We start from the raw sequence: 13986 nt of genomic DNA on the forward strand, positions 1-13986 counted from the left end.
GATGACAGAGAACTAGAGCTTGTGAACAAGCAGCATTGAAACAGTGTTCACTGGATTTGCCTTGTAGAATGTAGTCTCTGTGTTTTGTTTTGGTGGGGTTTTCTTCAGGAATCGTTGTCATGACAATTTTCACTACATAGCAAGAGCAAACTCTTAAGGTGTTTTCTCATGGGAGAGAATAAAGATTCATTTTGATTTAAAATTGAAAAATCTAAATTTGTAGTTGCTTAATTTAGAGTGCAGTTGTTCTTACTTTGATAAAGATGTAATGTTACTGGATTTCCATGGTAGGAAAAGGTGAGTTGAATATTTTTAAATGTTCAAGGGCTATATAATGAATTCAGAAACAGTTTTTTTAACAACAGTCTTTGTCATACGAATCTATTTAAAGTTTAGTACATGTTTTTCTTTTTATGTAGGTTCAGCTTCTGTTAAGAAAACAAGCAAAGTCCCAAAGAATTCCATCTTTATGGGTATTGTCTTTGTAGATGCTAGGTGATTTTTTTATTTTGTTTTAGTAAGAGGTCACTAAATATTTTTCAATTGTCTTGTTTGCTTTTGTTTTTAATAGTGGTTAAGGCTATTTTATGGGATATTAAGACATTCTATAAATTTTATAATATATATATATAAATCTGTACAATAAATGGAAGAAGAACGAGACATCAGAAATAAAGACTCTTAAACATTTAAGTCATGTTAAAACATAAGATTTTGTTGTTTGTAGGCAACTAGGGCAGAGACATCAGAAGTAAGTGGAAAAGAGATTTCTGAGGAGCCGTAAGAAATACTTTTGGTACATACATGATGGTTTTGCCTTGATTTTGTGAAACAGTATAGAGATAAGGGCAGAATACATGGAAATGAGACTACAGAATGCTTCTGAGCAGCAGATGGAATCACAGAATGGTTTAGATTGAAAGAGACCTTACAGATCATCTAATTCCAACCCACCTGCCATGGGCACAGAATCCTTTGTTTTCTTCATGAGAAAGTGAGAAATGAAGTTGCTGTACGTAGTTGTCTTTTAAGAGTTACGGTGAACATTTTTAAAATGTCGTGATGCCTAGGCAGAGCTGGCAGGGTGTCCCAGTGCCATTCCATGCACCCCTGGCAGACAGGGAGCGGAGGGTGCCGCCGTGGGGGCAGTCGGTGCCCTCACCAGTGCCATCTGGTGGGAGAAGTAAAATGCTCCTTAACCGGGCCTTCTGCGTTGGAAACTGCAGGACTGCATGTCCCTTCGCAGAGAGAAACGAGTTCTATGTTATATGTATACATCGGCCAATCATGGCAAAATAATTCTAATTTTTTCAAAGGTGAATAATATTTTAGGATAGCCTATAATTTTAATCTTATGAAGCTTTTATGCTGAATCTGAGCTAGTTAAAGAATCACCTTCTCCAGAGTACAAAAATGAAAAATAAAATACTGGTGCTTTCTAGTGAATTCCTTCTTGCAAGAAATGGAAGGAAGAAGATGCCTATCTACACTTTGGAGATAGATGTTATGCTTGTCCATGCTAAACGTGGAGGGAAGCCTCTACCATATCAATTCTGTTTTAATATCATACTGCTTACCCGGGAAAAAACATGGTTGTTACTATGAAGAGATTAAGAAAAGTACATTAGAAAGGAGGGACTCCAGACTCAATGTTTACAAAGGCATTCAAGTTAGTCTCATCTTCTTTCTTTTTTCTTTCCTGTCAAAAATACCTTTGATTTACCTGAAGAACTAAGTGTTATCTTTGAAAATTGAGATAAAAGTTTTCAAAAGATTATGGTAGAATATGTATTTAAATACAAAGATGAGAAAATTGAAGATGTAGGGATGACTTTCTAACTGACTGTAAGCAGCTTATAATAATTGGTTTTTAGGTGACAATCAGGAAACTGACTGTGTTACCTTCTGAAAGGAGAACATTGTCTTGGTACTTCTGTATTTACTAAACATGTACAATAAAATAGACCAATCAAAGTGAATAGTGCTGTGAGGTACTGCTTAACTGCTTGAAAACAGCCAGGATAATAATCTTATAGAATGATACGTTTTTTTATGCAGGTACAAGGGAACACTGCTCTTTTTTTTCATTCATGTAATGGTTTTTGGTATCTATTTTGAAATGAGAAATTTCAGAACTCAGTGGTGTACAGATTGCTTTGTTTCGTTACTTAGACCAGAGCTAATACCCAAAGAAGTACAAGGTTGGCTTAAAAACACAAATTTGTCCTAGAATAGAAGGTAAATATGAATAGTGTGAATGTGTTCATATACAAAAGAGAATTCGGAGATTTAGTTATAAATTAATAATTTATTAATTAGTCCTTTTTTTCTTACCCACAAAGTCTCAAGGACCTCTGTGTTGTTTTCCTACACAATTTCTTTCATTACAAGGATCTCCTCTGTAGTCTTCTATGTCCTTTTTTGATCAATTCTCTGAATAAATGCCCTCTTTATTTAATGACTGTTTGCTCTCTAGATTCTGTAACATTCTTTCCATTTAAGCCACCTTCGTAAGTGTACCAGGTTTAAATATCTCACATCTTATTTGCAGTTAAAGACTTCAATAAAATTCAGCTATCCCATTTATTTTTATCAGTTGAAAGTTCCCTTAGGAAGCTTCTGAAGTAGTGTCAGAGTTGTTAGATCTTGGACAATACATAGTTGAATTTTTACTTCAGTTTTTTTATTCAAAAAAATTAAAACCAGTAGTTTAGTGTTTCTGTGCTGCTTCTATAGTCCAGACTTTATCCAAAGTTATTGTGGCTCTACATTTTCCTTAGCAGGTATTTAAAGATTTCATGTAGCTGATGAAATTTTTTTGTTAAGGATTTGTTGGTGGTAATTTGTTTCACAACTTTTATGGGCTTTTCCAGTAGGGCAACAGAGTAAATAGCAGTACCCAGGAGGAAAACCATGTCCTTTTGAATTGCGGTTGTTTCTCTATTATTGTTAATTTTGAATTTCAATAACATAGCTATGAAGACTTGTGTGACTGCTACATCAATAGCATGAGACCTGTGTGCGAATAGATCTATTGAGCATTAAGAATTACTTGGTATTATGGCCTTTCTAATGGTACTGTAATTTGTCTCTTGCTCTGAGGTATGGTGAAGGAAGCCTGGGAACTGTCCTTTTAGTTAACTTGCCAAGTTTTTTTGTGATTGTGTGCTTTTTAGAGGAATCTAGTTGCTCAGGTTAAAAATTAATTTAATATTAAGCAATTTCTACCCTAAAAAAATCTCTAAAAAGATAAGATTTTCTTTTTCTTCAGTTTCAGGCACCCATTTTTTGACAAATATTTGTGAATTCACTTGTGTTTTGCCAAGGGTTTAGTAAATTAGAAGAAAAAGATCTTCCCTTTTACTGTAGAAATTTGAAGTTAGGTTTCTGGGTGTAGGACTAGGAGAGAGTGGTGAAATGTGAATTGATTTTTACCATGAATCAGTAAACCAATTAACTTTGTGTCTTTTAACAGTAAAGCTTTGCTAGAGCATGAAGGCCAAATGCATCTATCTGCTGTTTTATAGACAAAACTAAACCCAAACATATCAACTCTTTGAGTCCTTTTTCTTTCTGTCCTGCATACCTGTCTATGTGATAGTGTATATGTGACTGAGCAATAATGGGCTAGAAATGGAAGTACTACCTTCTGCATGGCAATTTCCTTGCTTCACTTGTGTGTTGTCAGGTAGAAAGAAGGGTAGCTTTATGCTGCATTAAAAAAAGATTATATTATGGCGGTCAGGAGTGTTGACACAACCTTGGAATTGTTTTATCTGCATGTGCAAAATACAGAAAAAATAGTCTTCATGAGTCATTTGGAGTTAAGACAAACTATTTTGAGTAATAAAGCTATAGTGAATCTGCCTTCTTTCTTGCCATTACTTTTTAAGATATTTTTGTGCCTGTACTTGAATCACAATTTGAAGTTAAACTCCCAAGTTATATACCTATTTTGTTTTCCTGAAGCACAGTAAAATAGTTTTATAGGTTTCCAGTGTTTTACCAAAACATTTGCTGTGACAGTGGAAAAAGCAGGGAAAGCCCTATCTATCCTTAATCAAAAGTTAAACTCCATTGGATTTTACATTTTAGTAACTTCTATAATTGATTGGTTGTTAGGAGTTCTGAATTTTAATTAACTTTACATGGACAATCTTTAGTGGAAAACTGACTTCAGTGGTTTAATATTTAAAGAATTTGAGAGAATTTTTGTCAACTCATTATTCAGACATGAAAAATACTGAGCTTGTGCTTTTCTCAAACTTTAGCTATATTAAAATATTCCACATTTTTTTAAAATATTCCAAATATTGAGGCAAAATATATTCCCTCATATTCCCAGGGCTTTTGAATACCTTTATCGATGACACTGTTAGTGTGATTGAGTGTACCCTCATCAAGTTTGCAGATCTGTGAAGCAGAGAGGTTCAGTTGGCACAACAGGAGGATGGGATGCTATCCAGAGCCACCTGGACAAACTTGGGCCCATGAGAACCTACTGAAGTTCAGCAAGTCCAAGTGCGTCGTACTGCACGTCACTCAGGGCAATCTCAGATGGGAGTCTAGACTGGGAGAAGAACTTGTTGATGGCCACAATCAACTCAGATTTGCTCGGAGGACTGGAGCACCTCACCTATGAAGAGAGGCTGAGAGAGTTGGCGTTGTTTGGTCTGGAGAAGAGAAGGATTTGGGGAACCTCACTGTGACCTTCCAGTGACTTTTTTACACAGGCAGATGGTGTTAGGACATAGGGGAATGTATGGTTTTAAACAAAAAGAGAGTAGGTTTGGATTAGATGTTAGGAGGAAATTGTTACTAGGGGAGTGTTGAGGCAGTGGAACAGGTTGGCTAGAGAAACTGTGGATGTCCCATACCTGTAACTGTTCAAAGCCGGATTGGATGGGGCACTGAGTGACCTGGTTTAGTTGACAGCACCTGATCTGGGTGTTGGAGTAGATGATCTTTACGATCCCTTCACACCCAAGCCATTCTATGACTTTTTTAATGAACATCTAATTCTTTCAACGAGCAATGCTATCTTTAAAGAGTTAGGTACATACTCTTTTTGAAATTTCATTCTTTATTTCTTCTGTATTATGATGTTAAAATCTTAATGTGTACTTGTGAAGAGATTGAGTACTTGAACCATTATTCAAAAAACTTTTTTTAAACTTTATTTTCCATCTGCTTGTAGGCAGAAGCCAGACTTGCAGCAAAACGGGCAGCTCGAGCAGAAGCAAGAGATATACGTATGAGAGAACTGGAGCGACAGCAAAAAGAGGTAATGTAACTCACCAGGAATTATGGCAAACCTTTACAAAAATTCATAATGTACTTTATTTCTGCCTTTCCATAAGGTTTCGTCTTTTAGTGTAATTCAGTTTTGTGCAAGTATTTTCAGCCTTAGAATTGGATTATACTGAAAGGATTCACATTAAATACTAATACATTTTTATTTTGAAAAATTATTAAAATGGGGTAATACTTACACATACAGCTGTGTGTTGCTCCACACATTTCTCCTAAAAAGTTGGCATTTATTGAGAAAAATTCTAGAAACTATGTTTTCAGCAGTCTGATTAGTCCATAGTTTTTGCATTTAATTCAGATTTTGCATGTCAAGCATTGAGAATTTATTACTTATCATGATTATACTCAAATCCATGTAATGCTTATACTTGGTTGCTATGGGTTTTTTTTTTCTGTGGTAATAAGCAAAATATGCAAAACATTTTTTGCCTCAATTTTATATGGTTCTTATTGTGACACAGTTTCAGTTTTTGAACTGCTGTAGATACCTGCTATTATTCTGAAGATTACATGGTAATTAATGTAGAGCTATCTGAGTTGTAAATTTAAGAATCCAATCTGGTGTGGTGACTATAATTTATACAGTAAATATTTTGTTTGGTTTTCTTTTTACATTCTGTAGTTTTCTCAGCATTCATATGATAGAAAATGGGCTCATATCCAGAAATGGATGGTAGGCTAAAATCACCTGTTTTGCATGGTTTTGCCACTCAGAGAACTAACATAGGATTTTGGAAGAAGTAATTTACTAATGGTTTGCTGTGTGTCATTTCAAAGTGTTATGTATAAAATATATATTTTTATATATGTGCCTATAAATTTTATATGTATGTAGTTCGGTTTGTACATGGTCTAACCTCCCCTCCCCTGACTCCCTGTTCCCTTGGGTCCTGTCACAGAAGAGATCAGTCCCTGCCTCTCTACTTCCCCTTGTGAGGATGTTGAGTACTACAGTGAGGAGTCCCCTCAGTCTCCTCCAGGCTGGACAGGCTGACCTCAGCTGCTCCTCATTCAGCTTCCCCTCCAGCCCCTTCACCATCTTGGTTGCCCTTTTGGCATTCTCTAATAGTTTTGTATCTTTCTCATATTGTGGCACCCAAAGCTGCCCCCAGCACTCAAGGTGAGGCTGCACCAGTGCAGAGCAGAGGGGACAGTCCCCTCCCTTGTCCAGCTGGCAATGCTGTGCCTGATGCACCCCAGGACATGAGTGACCCTCCTGGCTGTGCGGGCACTGCTGACTCACATTCAACTTTCTGTCGACCAGGACCACCAGGTCCCTTTCCATGGTGCTGCTTTCCAGTGTCTTGTTTCCCAGTCTGTCTGTACATCCAGGGTTGTCCCATCCCAGGTGCAGAATCCAGTACTTGGCCTTGTTAAACTTTGTATGTGCTGGAAGTTGGGATTTGTTCCATTTTTTTTTTTCTTTCTTAGGGATTTTCTCTCCTGTTTGTTGCCTAAGAGAGCAATGGATACTTGAAAGTAACAAAGGATGTGGCCAAGATGGGGGAAGGGTGCAGCTGACTGCAGTCTCTTAGCCTGGGGGGCTTTCTCTTGGGGAATGTAGAGATACTCTGAGTTTGGCTGGGGGGTGAGGGGCTGGGCTTGTCCCTTGCTCGCTCTTGGGATTGGAGGGGAGACAGTGGGGCTGCTGCTGCAGGGAGAATTTGCTGTCAGTGCAGACTTGTCATGCACTGCTTTTCTTTACCATGGGCGAGCCTTTGCTCATAAGAGCAGCTGTTGAACTGGACCTTTTCAAGACCCAATCTCAGTGGAAAGGACCCTCACCACCTGCTTGGGTGCTGAAGGGGAAAAACCCAGGATTCTGACTTCCACCACCCTCTGGAGGGAGCATCTCCCAGGTCCTTGCTTGCAGCTGCTTGCAGAAGGCCATCTGCAGCTGCCCAGTGCTGCTGCTTTGGGCTTTTTGGTGCACTTTAAATATGCCCACCAGGATACCCTGTGGCTCCTGGCTCCTCACATAGCTCTGGAGTTTTTGCTATACTTTTTACCACCCCAGGTGTGCTTGCCTCTGCTGTTGCAACATGCTGCTCTGAGGTTCCTGCTGTGGCCCATTTTGCTGTCTGGAGGGGCACTGGGACCGGCTGCCCCCCGTGAGTTTGTGTGTTTGAAGCCCCGCTCTGTCTCTCCCGCCGGCAGCGCGGCCATTGCCCGTGTGGAGAGAGGCGGCCGGGCCCGCGCCACAGCGCCCCCTGCCGGCGCGGGGGAATCATCGCACCCGCCCTGCCTGGCCGGGAGCCACCAGCCCCCCCTGCCGGCTGTGCCCGGAACTGCACCGGAGGGGAAAGTGCCTGCGGCCCAGAGAAGGCGTCACTGGGCTTGTGCTGCTGCTCCTTCTGCTGCCCTTGTGGCCGTTTGTCTGCCTTGTTTAATGTGTGCATATATACATGTATAGAAATATAAACAGTAAAGAACTGTTATTCTTTTTACCATATCTTTAGCTGACAGCCCTGTAATGTCGACATTATAATAATTTTGAGGGAAGGGGTTCACATTTTCCATTCCAAGGGAGGGTCCTGCTTTCCTTGGAAGGCATCTGTCTTTCAAACCAAGACACTGTGGTTGGTGCTTGCCCATCTCTGATTTACCAAGGTCTTGCTGTGGGGCCTCCCTGCCCTCGAGCTCCTCCCATGTTGTATCATTGACAAACTTGCTGTTCCTTGAGTTCTGCATCCAAGCCATTTATGAGGGGACTTGGGCCTAAGATGAGGCTGTGGAACCCTGCCAGTGACCTGATGCCAATCTAATGTCAGCCCCATTCATTACAACCCTTTGTTCCCAGCCTGTGAGCCAGCTGTTCATTCATTGTATAACATGGTTATCCAGCTGTGTGCAGTCCACTTTGTCTAGGAAAATCCTGTGGGAAATGGTATCCAAAGCTTTGCTGAAGTCAAAAAGGATGCAATCTACTGACTGTTCTAGGTCACCTAGGTAGATTATCCTGTTGTATAACTAAATTTGGTTTGACAAGCAGGAGTTTTCCCCTCATGAAGCCATACTGGCTGTGACCAATGACTGAGTTGTCCCCCAGATGTTTTTCAGTACCTCCCAAAATAGGATTTTCCATGATACTACCCAGCACTGGACTGTGACTTAATTGCAATGTTTCTTTAGAGGATTCCTTTCACAAACTTCCTGTGCCTCTTAAAAGGGTATATGGGAGATGTCTGGAGTTTTACTGGCTTTTAGGAAAGTGTTCACTGTGGAAATGTTTTGAATCCCCAAGATTTAAGTAATACAAGCTGAGACTAGCCATCATTTCAGATAGTCAAAACTACAATGGCAGTTGATCTCTGTTGTGAAGTCCAAGGACTGCCATTAAAATTTTATTTGCAAAGTTGTATTGACTCTTTATTGTCTCTTTTCCTATCTGATATTTGTGCATATGTTACTTCTCATGTTCTCAAGACCAACATATTTTCTGTATTTCTTGGCAGAATGTACCTTTGAAAGCTTTTTGCTTGAGATCAAGGGTTTCCAAAATGTGGAACATAGGTTGTATTTGTGAGGAATCTCACTCAAAATTAATGCCACTCAACTGAATGCCACCTTCCTTTTGCAGTCCTAAGAGGCACATCTGCTGCAGGAGATTTCTGAACAGATGTGCACTCCTTTCCTGGTCTGGAGATGTAACCTCTGTGTTGGATAACATGCATAATTCCAACTTGAACTTTTAGAAATCGAGGTTTATAGATACCAGCAGCAGCTATCTGTTTGCAATACAAACATTATGTACTGTAGTACATAATCCTCTGACCTGAATATGCTGAACACTTAACACAGACTTTCTATTTACTGGTGGAATGTCAGGAAGAGACTTGTTACCCACTAAATGAGAGGAGTCTTATGTAAATAGCAAACTCTCTTCTTGGCTGCTGCAGATGTTACTAAGAGGTACTTGTCCATTTAGACCAGAGATACAAAGAATATTTAAAATTGGAAATGATCTAACTATATTGTGTTGAAAAGTTAAATTGCATGAACATTCATTTTAGACCTCAAAACAAACAGCATAGAGAGGAAGACTAAAATGTCATTATGAAATGAACCCACCTTCCCTCCATGGCAGTTGTCTGGCAGAGTTTTAAATAGGCCTATTGAATACTGAATAGTCGTAAAATAGTTTTAAACAAATTAATGTATCCAAGGAAAATGCAGATGATAACCATGTTACCATAAGCAATATGAAAGCTGGTTTTAGCCTTTAGATACCCATCTGTGCTCTGGAGGCAAAGCCTGTAATTCTATAAATAACTGGCTTACAATCTTTAGAATAGTTCATCATATTGAAAACTGTAGGAAATAAGTAAGTTAAGAAAGAATTCCTACTTTTAGAACTGTGTTGCAGCCTCCAGATAGGATAGTTTTAAAATTAAGGTTATTCTTAATATGTTTTCATACTGTAACAATTTGAGATGCCTATGACATGTGAAATATGTTTTAATTTTAAATTTGTTGTGGTTTTTGTCTTGCTTCTTCTCACATATTTTCTTGTGTGAACCAAAATGAACATTCTTTCATCTTTCAAGAGAACAAAAGATATTAAGGTGCCTTAGCTAGTTGTCATCACTCAGATATTATGAGTTGGGTTTATTATTTTCACTGTCACTGTAGAGAAAAACTAGCTGTAGAACTTAAAAAGAATCAATTTGCTTTAAGAAGCTTTGTCCCTCTAAATAGAGAAGAAAACGCAAAATACGTATGAGGCAACTGAGAGTAATAATTTCTATTATGGCTAAAATAACTTTGTAAATTACTTAAAATCTGAATCCAATAATTATATGGTACATTTCTTACTAGTGTACTTGTAATTTTGTAAAGCTCTCTATTTTTCCTTTAATTTCTTAATTTAAACAATTCTATGCCTTTTTCCTGCATGAATATATTAATCATAAGAAAGACTGACTACTGAGCACTAATTATTAATTGTATTAACCTGCCTTATTTGCAACTCCTAATGTAATATCTTGTGATACTTGCCCAAATCAGGTGAAATGAGCGTTTCTGGCTTGAATGAGTTTACTTGCCACCATGGATTATTCAAAATGACACATAGCATTAAAAGTGCTAACAGCATGTTGCTCACTTTGGCTTCCTGGTATTGTGTCAGGAATTTTTTTCTTCTTTATGAGATAACTCTGCATTTCTTTTTTCTCAGGAAGATGCAGAGAGGGCCAGATACTCTCAGCAGTCCAGTCGACATTCACATTTGGTTTGTGTTCAAACTGTATACTTTTTCTTTTTGGTCATGGCCTTCAGAAACCAAATCAAAATTAAAAAAGCTTTGGGGTCTGGTTTCTTTTTCTAATGGAGACGATGAAGCTTCAAGTCTCCTAAGTATTTACTGTTTTAGTAATTTTAAGTCACTTACTGTGTTTAAGTTCATCTGGTATTTCATTTCCATCAGTCTTAAAAAGGTAGTTAATTTTAATATATTTCGATCTTCCAGTCTTTTCTTGCACTTTGAATATTACTGTTTTTCTGTAGTACTTGTGAAAGAAAAAGTATCATTGCATTAGGATACAATTTGATGGAGAGTTTGGTATGATGCAAGATTCTCTTTCTTTGAGAAGGTGGGAATATATTATTCATTAATGGCAAAAAATTTAGCCAAATTATGTAAGATATCCCAAAGACTGCTATCAGAAATATTTATTGTAAAGGCTCTTTTCATATCATGTTTAGGTGATATATATATTGCTAAAGATTGGTTTTATTGAGGTTATGTTAACATTTTCCTGGTCTTAGATCTGCCTAGAAATCAGCTGGTCATTGATTGGGTGTATAGGGCAGGAAAAGGACAAATTGCTAAAATAAAATGGTTGGTTTTATGTATTTTGGAAGTTGGAATGAGCTGTTTCTTTGCATGGCTTTAAAAAAAGGTGATTGTCACTTGCTAAGAGGTCTTTGCAATTAAATGTAGTTTTTGATTAACTGAATTTTGTGTAATGTCATGCAAGTCCTAGTGTTGGAGTGTTTCTGCAATTAGCTGCACAGGTATTTTTACCAAATAATTTTGAACAGTAAATGCTTTATCAAGAAAATATGTAAAATATGCTATGTGTAGTTCTTAGAAACTTGGTATAGATTTGCTCAGATCTGCTCTTGTCTTGGCTGACATATCAAATATGCTAAGATGAGGATTAAGTAATCAGCTGTTGTCTAAACAAGAGGGTTAAGAGGGTTTGAATTGGGCAGATAACTAAGCTCTTTTTTGGGATTTACTTAGTATTTCTTTGACTGCCTTGGTTATTTTTTTGTCATTCAGTGAAGAGTAATAGAATTAAATTTAAAAAATTATTTCATATCTTGATATGTTTTTATAACTTTGTTCTCAAGAGTTTCCCAGACATCAGTGCATCTCACAGGAGCAGAGCAAGTACCTCCAAAAGGAGAGATCTTGTGGTGTGTAACCTGGAATGAGCATGCTTTTTATTTAGAATGTGATGAGTTCACATTGTAACATTTTCTGTGTCTACTTACCAAAGCAGTAGTTTGCTTAAAGCATGCTTAAAGAAAATGGCATTAATAGAACTGCTGCAATGATTGTTGTAATCAAGTACTTTGTGATAGCAAATGTGAGTGCTGAAACAAAGTGCTAAGTGAAGTTATCTTCAAGACAGAACACTTACAGGTGTAAAGTGAATTCATCTCTTCAGTCCCTCTCTCCCAGTGTCCCCAGTAGAGAAGTAAAATACCATGGAAAAAGGTTGTCCATCAGCCTTGATAGGTACAAACACATAGGTACAACAGGAAACATTTTTCTCTTCAGTGATTTTAGAACAACAGACAAGGCTGAAATACAGTAATGTATTTCTGTATATCTAGTAAGGTCTAGTAAGTAAGGCCTTACTATATAGTAAGGTATTTCTGTATGTTTGTGGTATTCCTAGTTTAGTCAAGTTAAACATTTTTTAGTAGACAGTTAAACTGTTAAATGTCAGGATGATAAGTGTCTGAGTGATCTGTCTTCATTCTCTGATAGCAGGGTTGCTTATCAGAGGTAATAATTAAAGACAGAAAGTGTTTTAAAAAATAAATAGTTGTGTTGATTAAAACTGGTAGTGACCTATGGGTCCTGTGGGTGATATCTTTAGTATCACAAAAAGGGACCATAGTCTCTAAATTACATCTACAATATTAAAATACCATTTAATATATTGTTAATATTGGATATATTTGAACGATTGAGATTATATAAATACAGTATGAAATAATATTAGTTAAATCTGGGCTACATTAACTTTTAAACAAATATAAAATCTAAATCCAGGGAATTTCTGGTGTTAATTTGATGTCTAGAAGAAATTTGCAGATGTAACAATAGACAAAAATATTTTTTCTTGCAATCCTCTCATTACCCCTCATTTTGAAAATTACACTGGGCAATACTGCAGCATGCTACTTCTATATAATGCAATATTTTCAAGATACCTTCAGTTTCTTTTTTCTATTTTGTTGCAAGTAGGCCTTGGTTGATATTAAATTATGTTTTGTATTGTGCATTACCTACAGTCAAAATACCTGTGAAATTTTTTAATTAACTGGAAAAAAACAAGCTTGCTATGCAAATTTAAGGTTTCTAAGTTGAAAAAAAGTAAGCATAAACTTCACAAATTTTGCTGTTATTGAGTGACAAGAAACATGGGACACTGGCTAAACTATTATTACCAAACTGTTTTTATTAGTATTCATAAGAGATGCCAAGTCTGGTAGACTCCCATTCTCTTCATACAAATCTGGCCCTTTCATCATGCTGTTCCTTCTTTTTCACACACTTACTCCTCCCAAAAACACTTAATTCCTCTATCCCCACCTTTAATTTCTCCCTGATTGCAAAATACTATTTCCCCTTCCACCTGTAAAGTCTTTCATGTCCTGTACACTGTAGGCAGTGACCTTCCTGAGCCTGTAAAGTGCTCTGAAGGTCATTGCATCATGATGAGCAGAGCTCAACAAAGAGGCTGATGATCCTGTAGACTGCTTTTCCTGTGTGGAGATGAGCCTTTTTTTGTTACAGAGCCTTGTAAACGCTGTCTCAGTTTAATGAAATCTACCATATGAGCTTGACTTAATTATTATAAAATTCTGTTACTAAAATCACATGAAATATTTCACATAGGGTAGTGCTGTCCAAAATTATGTCACTTTTCATAAACTGGGATGCTGCTGAGGAAAAGGATTAGTTTTTATTAAGTGGTCCAGCCTCAGAAAGCACTTTAGATCTGGATAAATGGATATTCCTTCATGTTTAAATTTTCATAATCAGTGGAATATGTTTTATTGTGGTTTTCCTGTAAGTTTTTTTAGTCATTCTTTGAAAAAAAAGCAATTTAACTTTAACTGTTGTGATTTTCACTTTATTTAATTTTCTTTAATATGACAACACTAAGGATAGATCTGCAAGATATTTGGTCCCTGTATATTAATACTTTGCATGTCTTAGAGTGAAGACTGTTTTGTGGTTCGTTTCTAAGGTGTAATGATACTAACTAGTGACTTCAAATTCTTGACTTTAAAAAGTATATAATTGTACTATCATATGTTCAGATCTAGAATAGTTTTGTAATTCTAACACTTTCTGTAGACTCTAGGTATAATTTTTTTTCAGGGAGAAGTCAACTGTCTTACAGTGAGCACTTTCTACTATTTAGT

At 37.1% G+C, this 13986-nt stretch overlaps 1 protein-coding gene across 23 annotated transcripts in view; it reads left to right on the forward strand.

The window, feature by feature from the left end:
* The window catches only part of LRRFIP2 (LRR binding FLII interacting protein 2), a 55422-nt gene that overhangs the window by 12100 nt on the left and 29336 nt on the right, over window positions 1-13986 (forward strand). For 9 of the 23 annotated variants that reach the window (XM_015618652.3, XM_015618650.3, XM_015618656.2 and 6 more), the window contains 4 exons: window positions 5198-5284; window positions 5936-5986; window positions 10490-10543; window positions 11671-11736. In XM_015618652.3, coding sequence (XP_015474138.1) covers window positions 5198-5284; window positions 5936-5986; window positions 10490-10543; window positions 11671-11736 — 258 coding nt within the window. Of the gene's footprint in view, window positions 1-5197; window positions 5285-5935; window positions 5987-10489; window positions 10544-10869; window positions 10905-11670; window positions 11737-13986 lie in introns of all 23 variants that reach the window. The other 14 variants (XM_015618666.3, XM_015618662.3, XM_015618663.3 and 11 more) reach the window with 5 other exon arrangements.

This window comes from Parus major, chromosome 2, assembly GCF_001522545.3.
Source record: "Parus major isolate Abel chromosome 2, Parus_major1.1, whole genome shotgun sequence".
NCBI lineage: Eukaryota > Metazoa > Chordata > Aves > Passeriformes > Paridae > Parus > Parus major.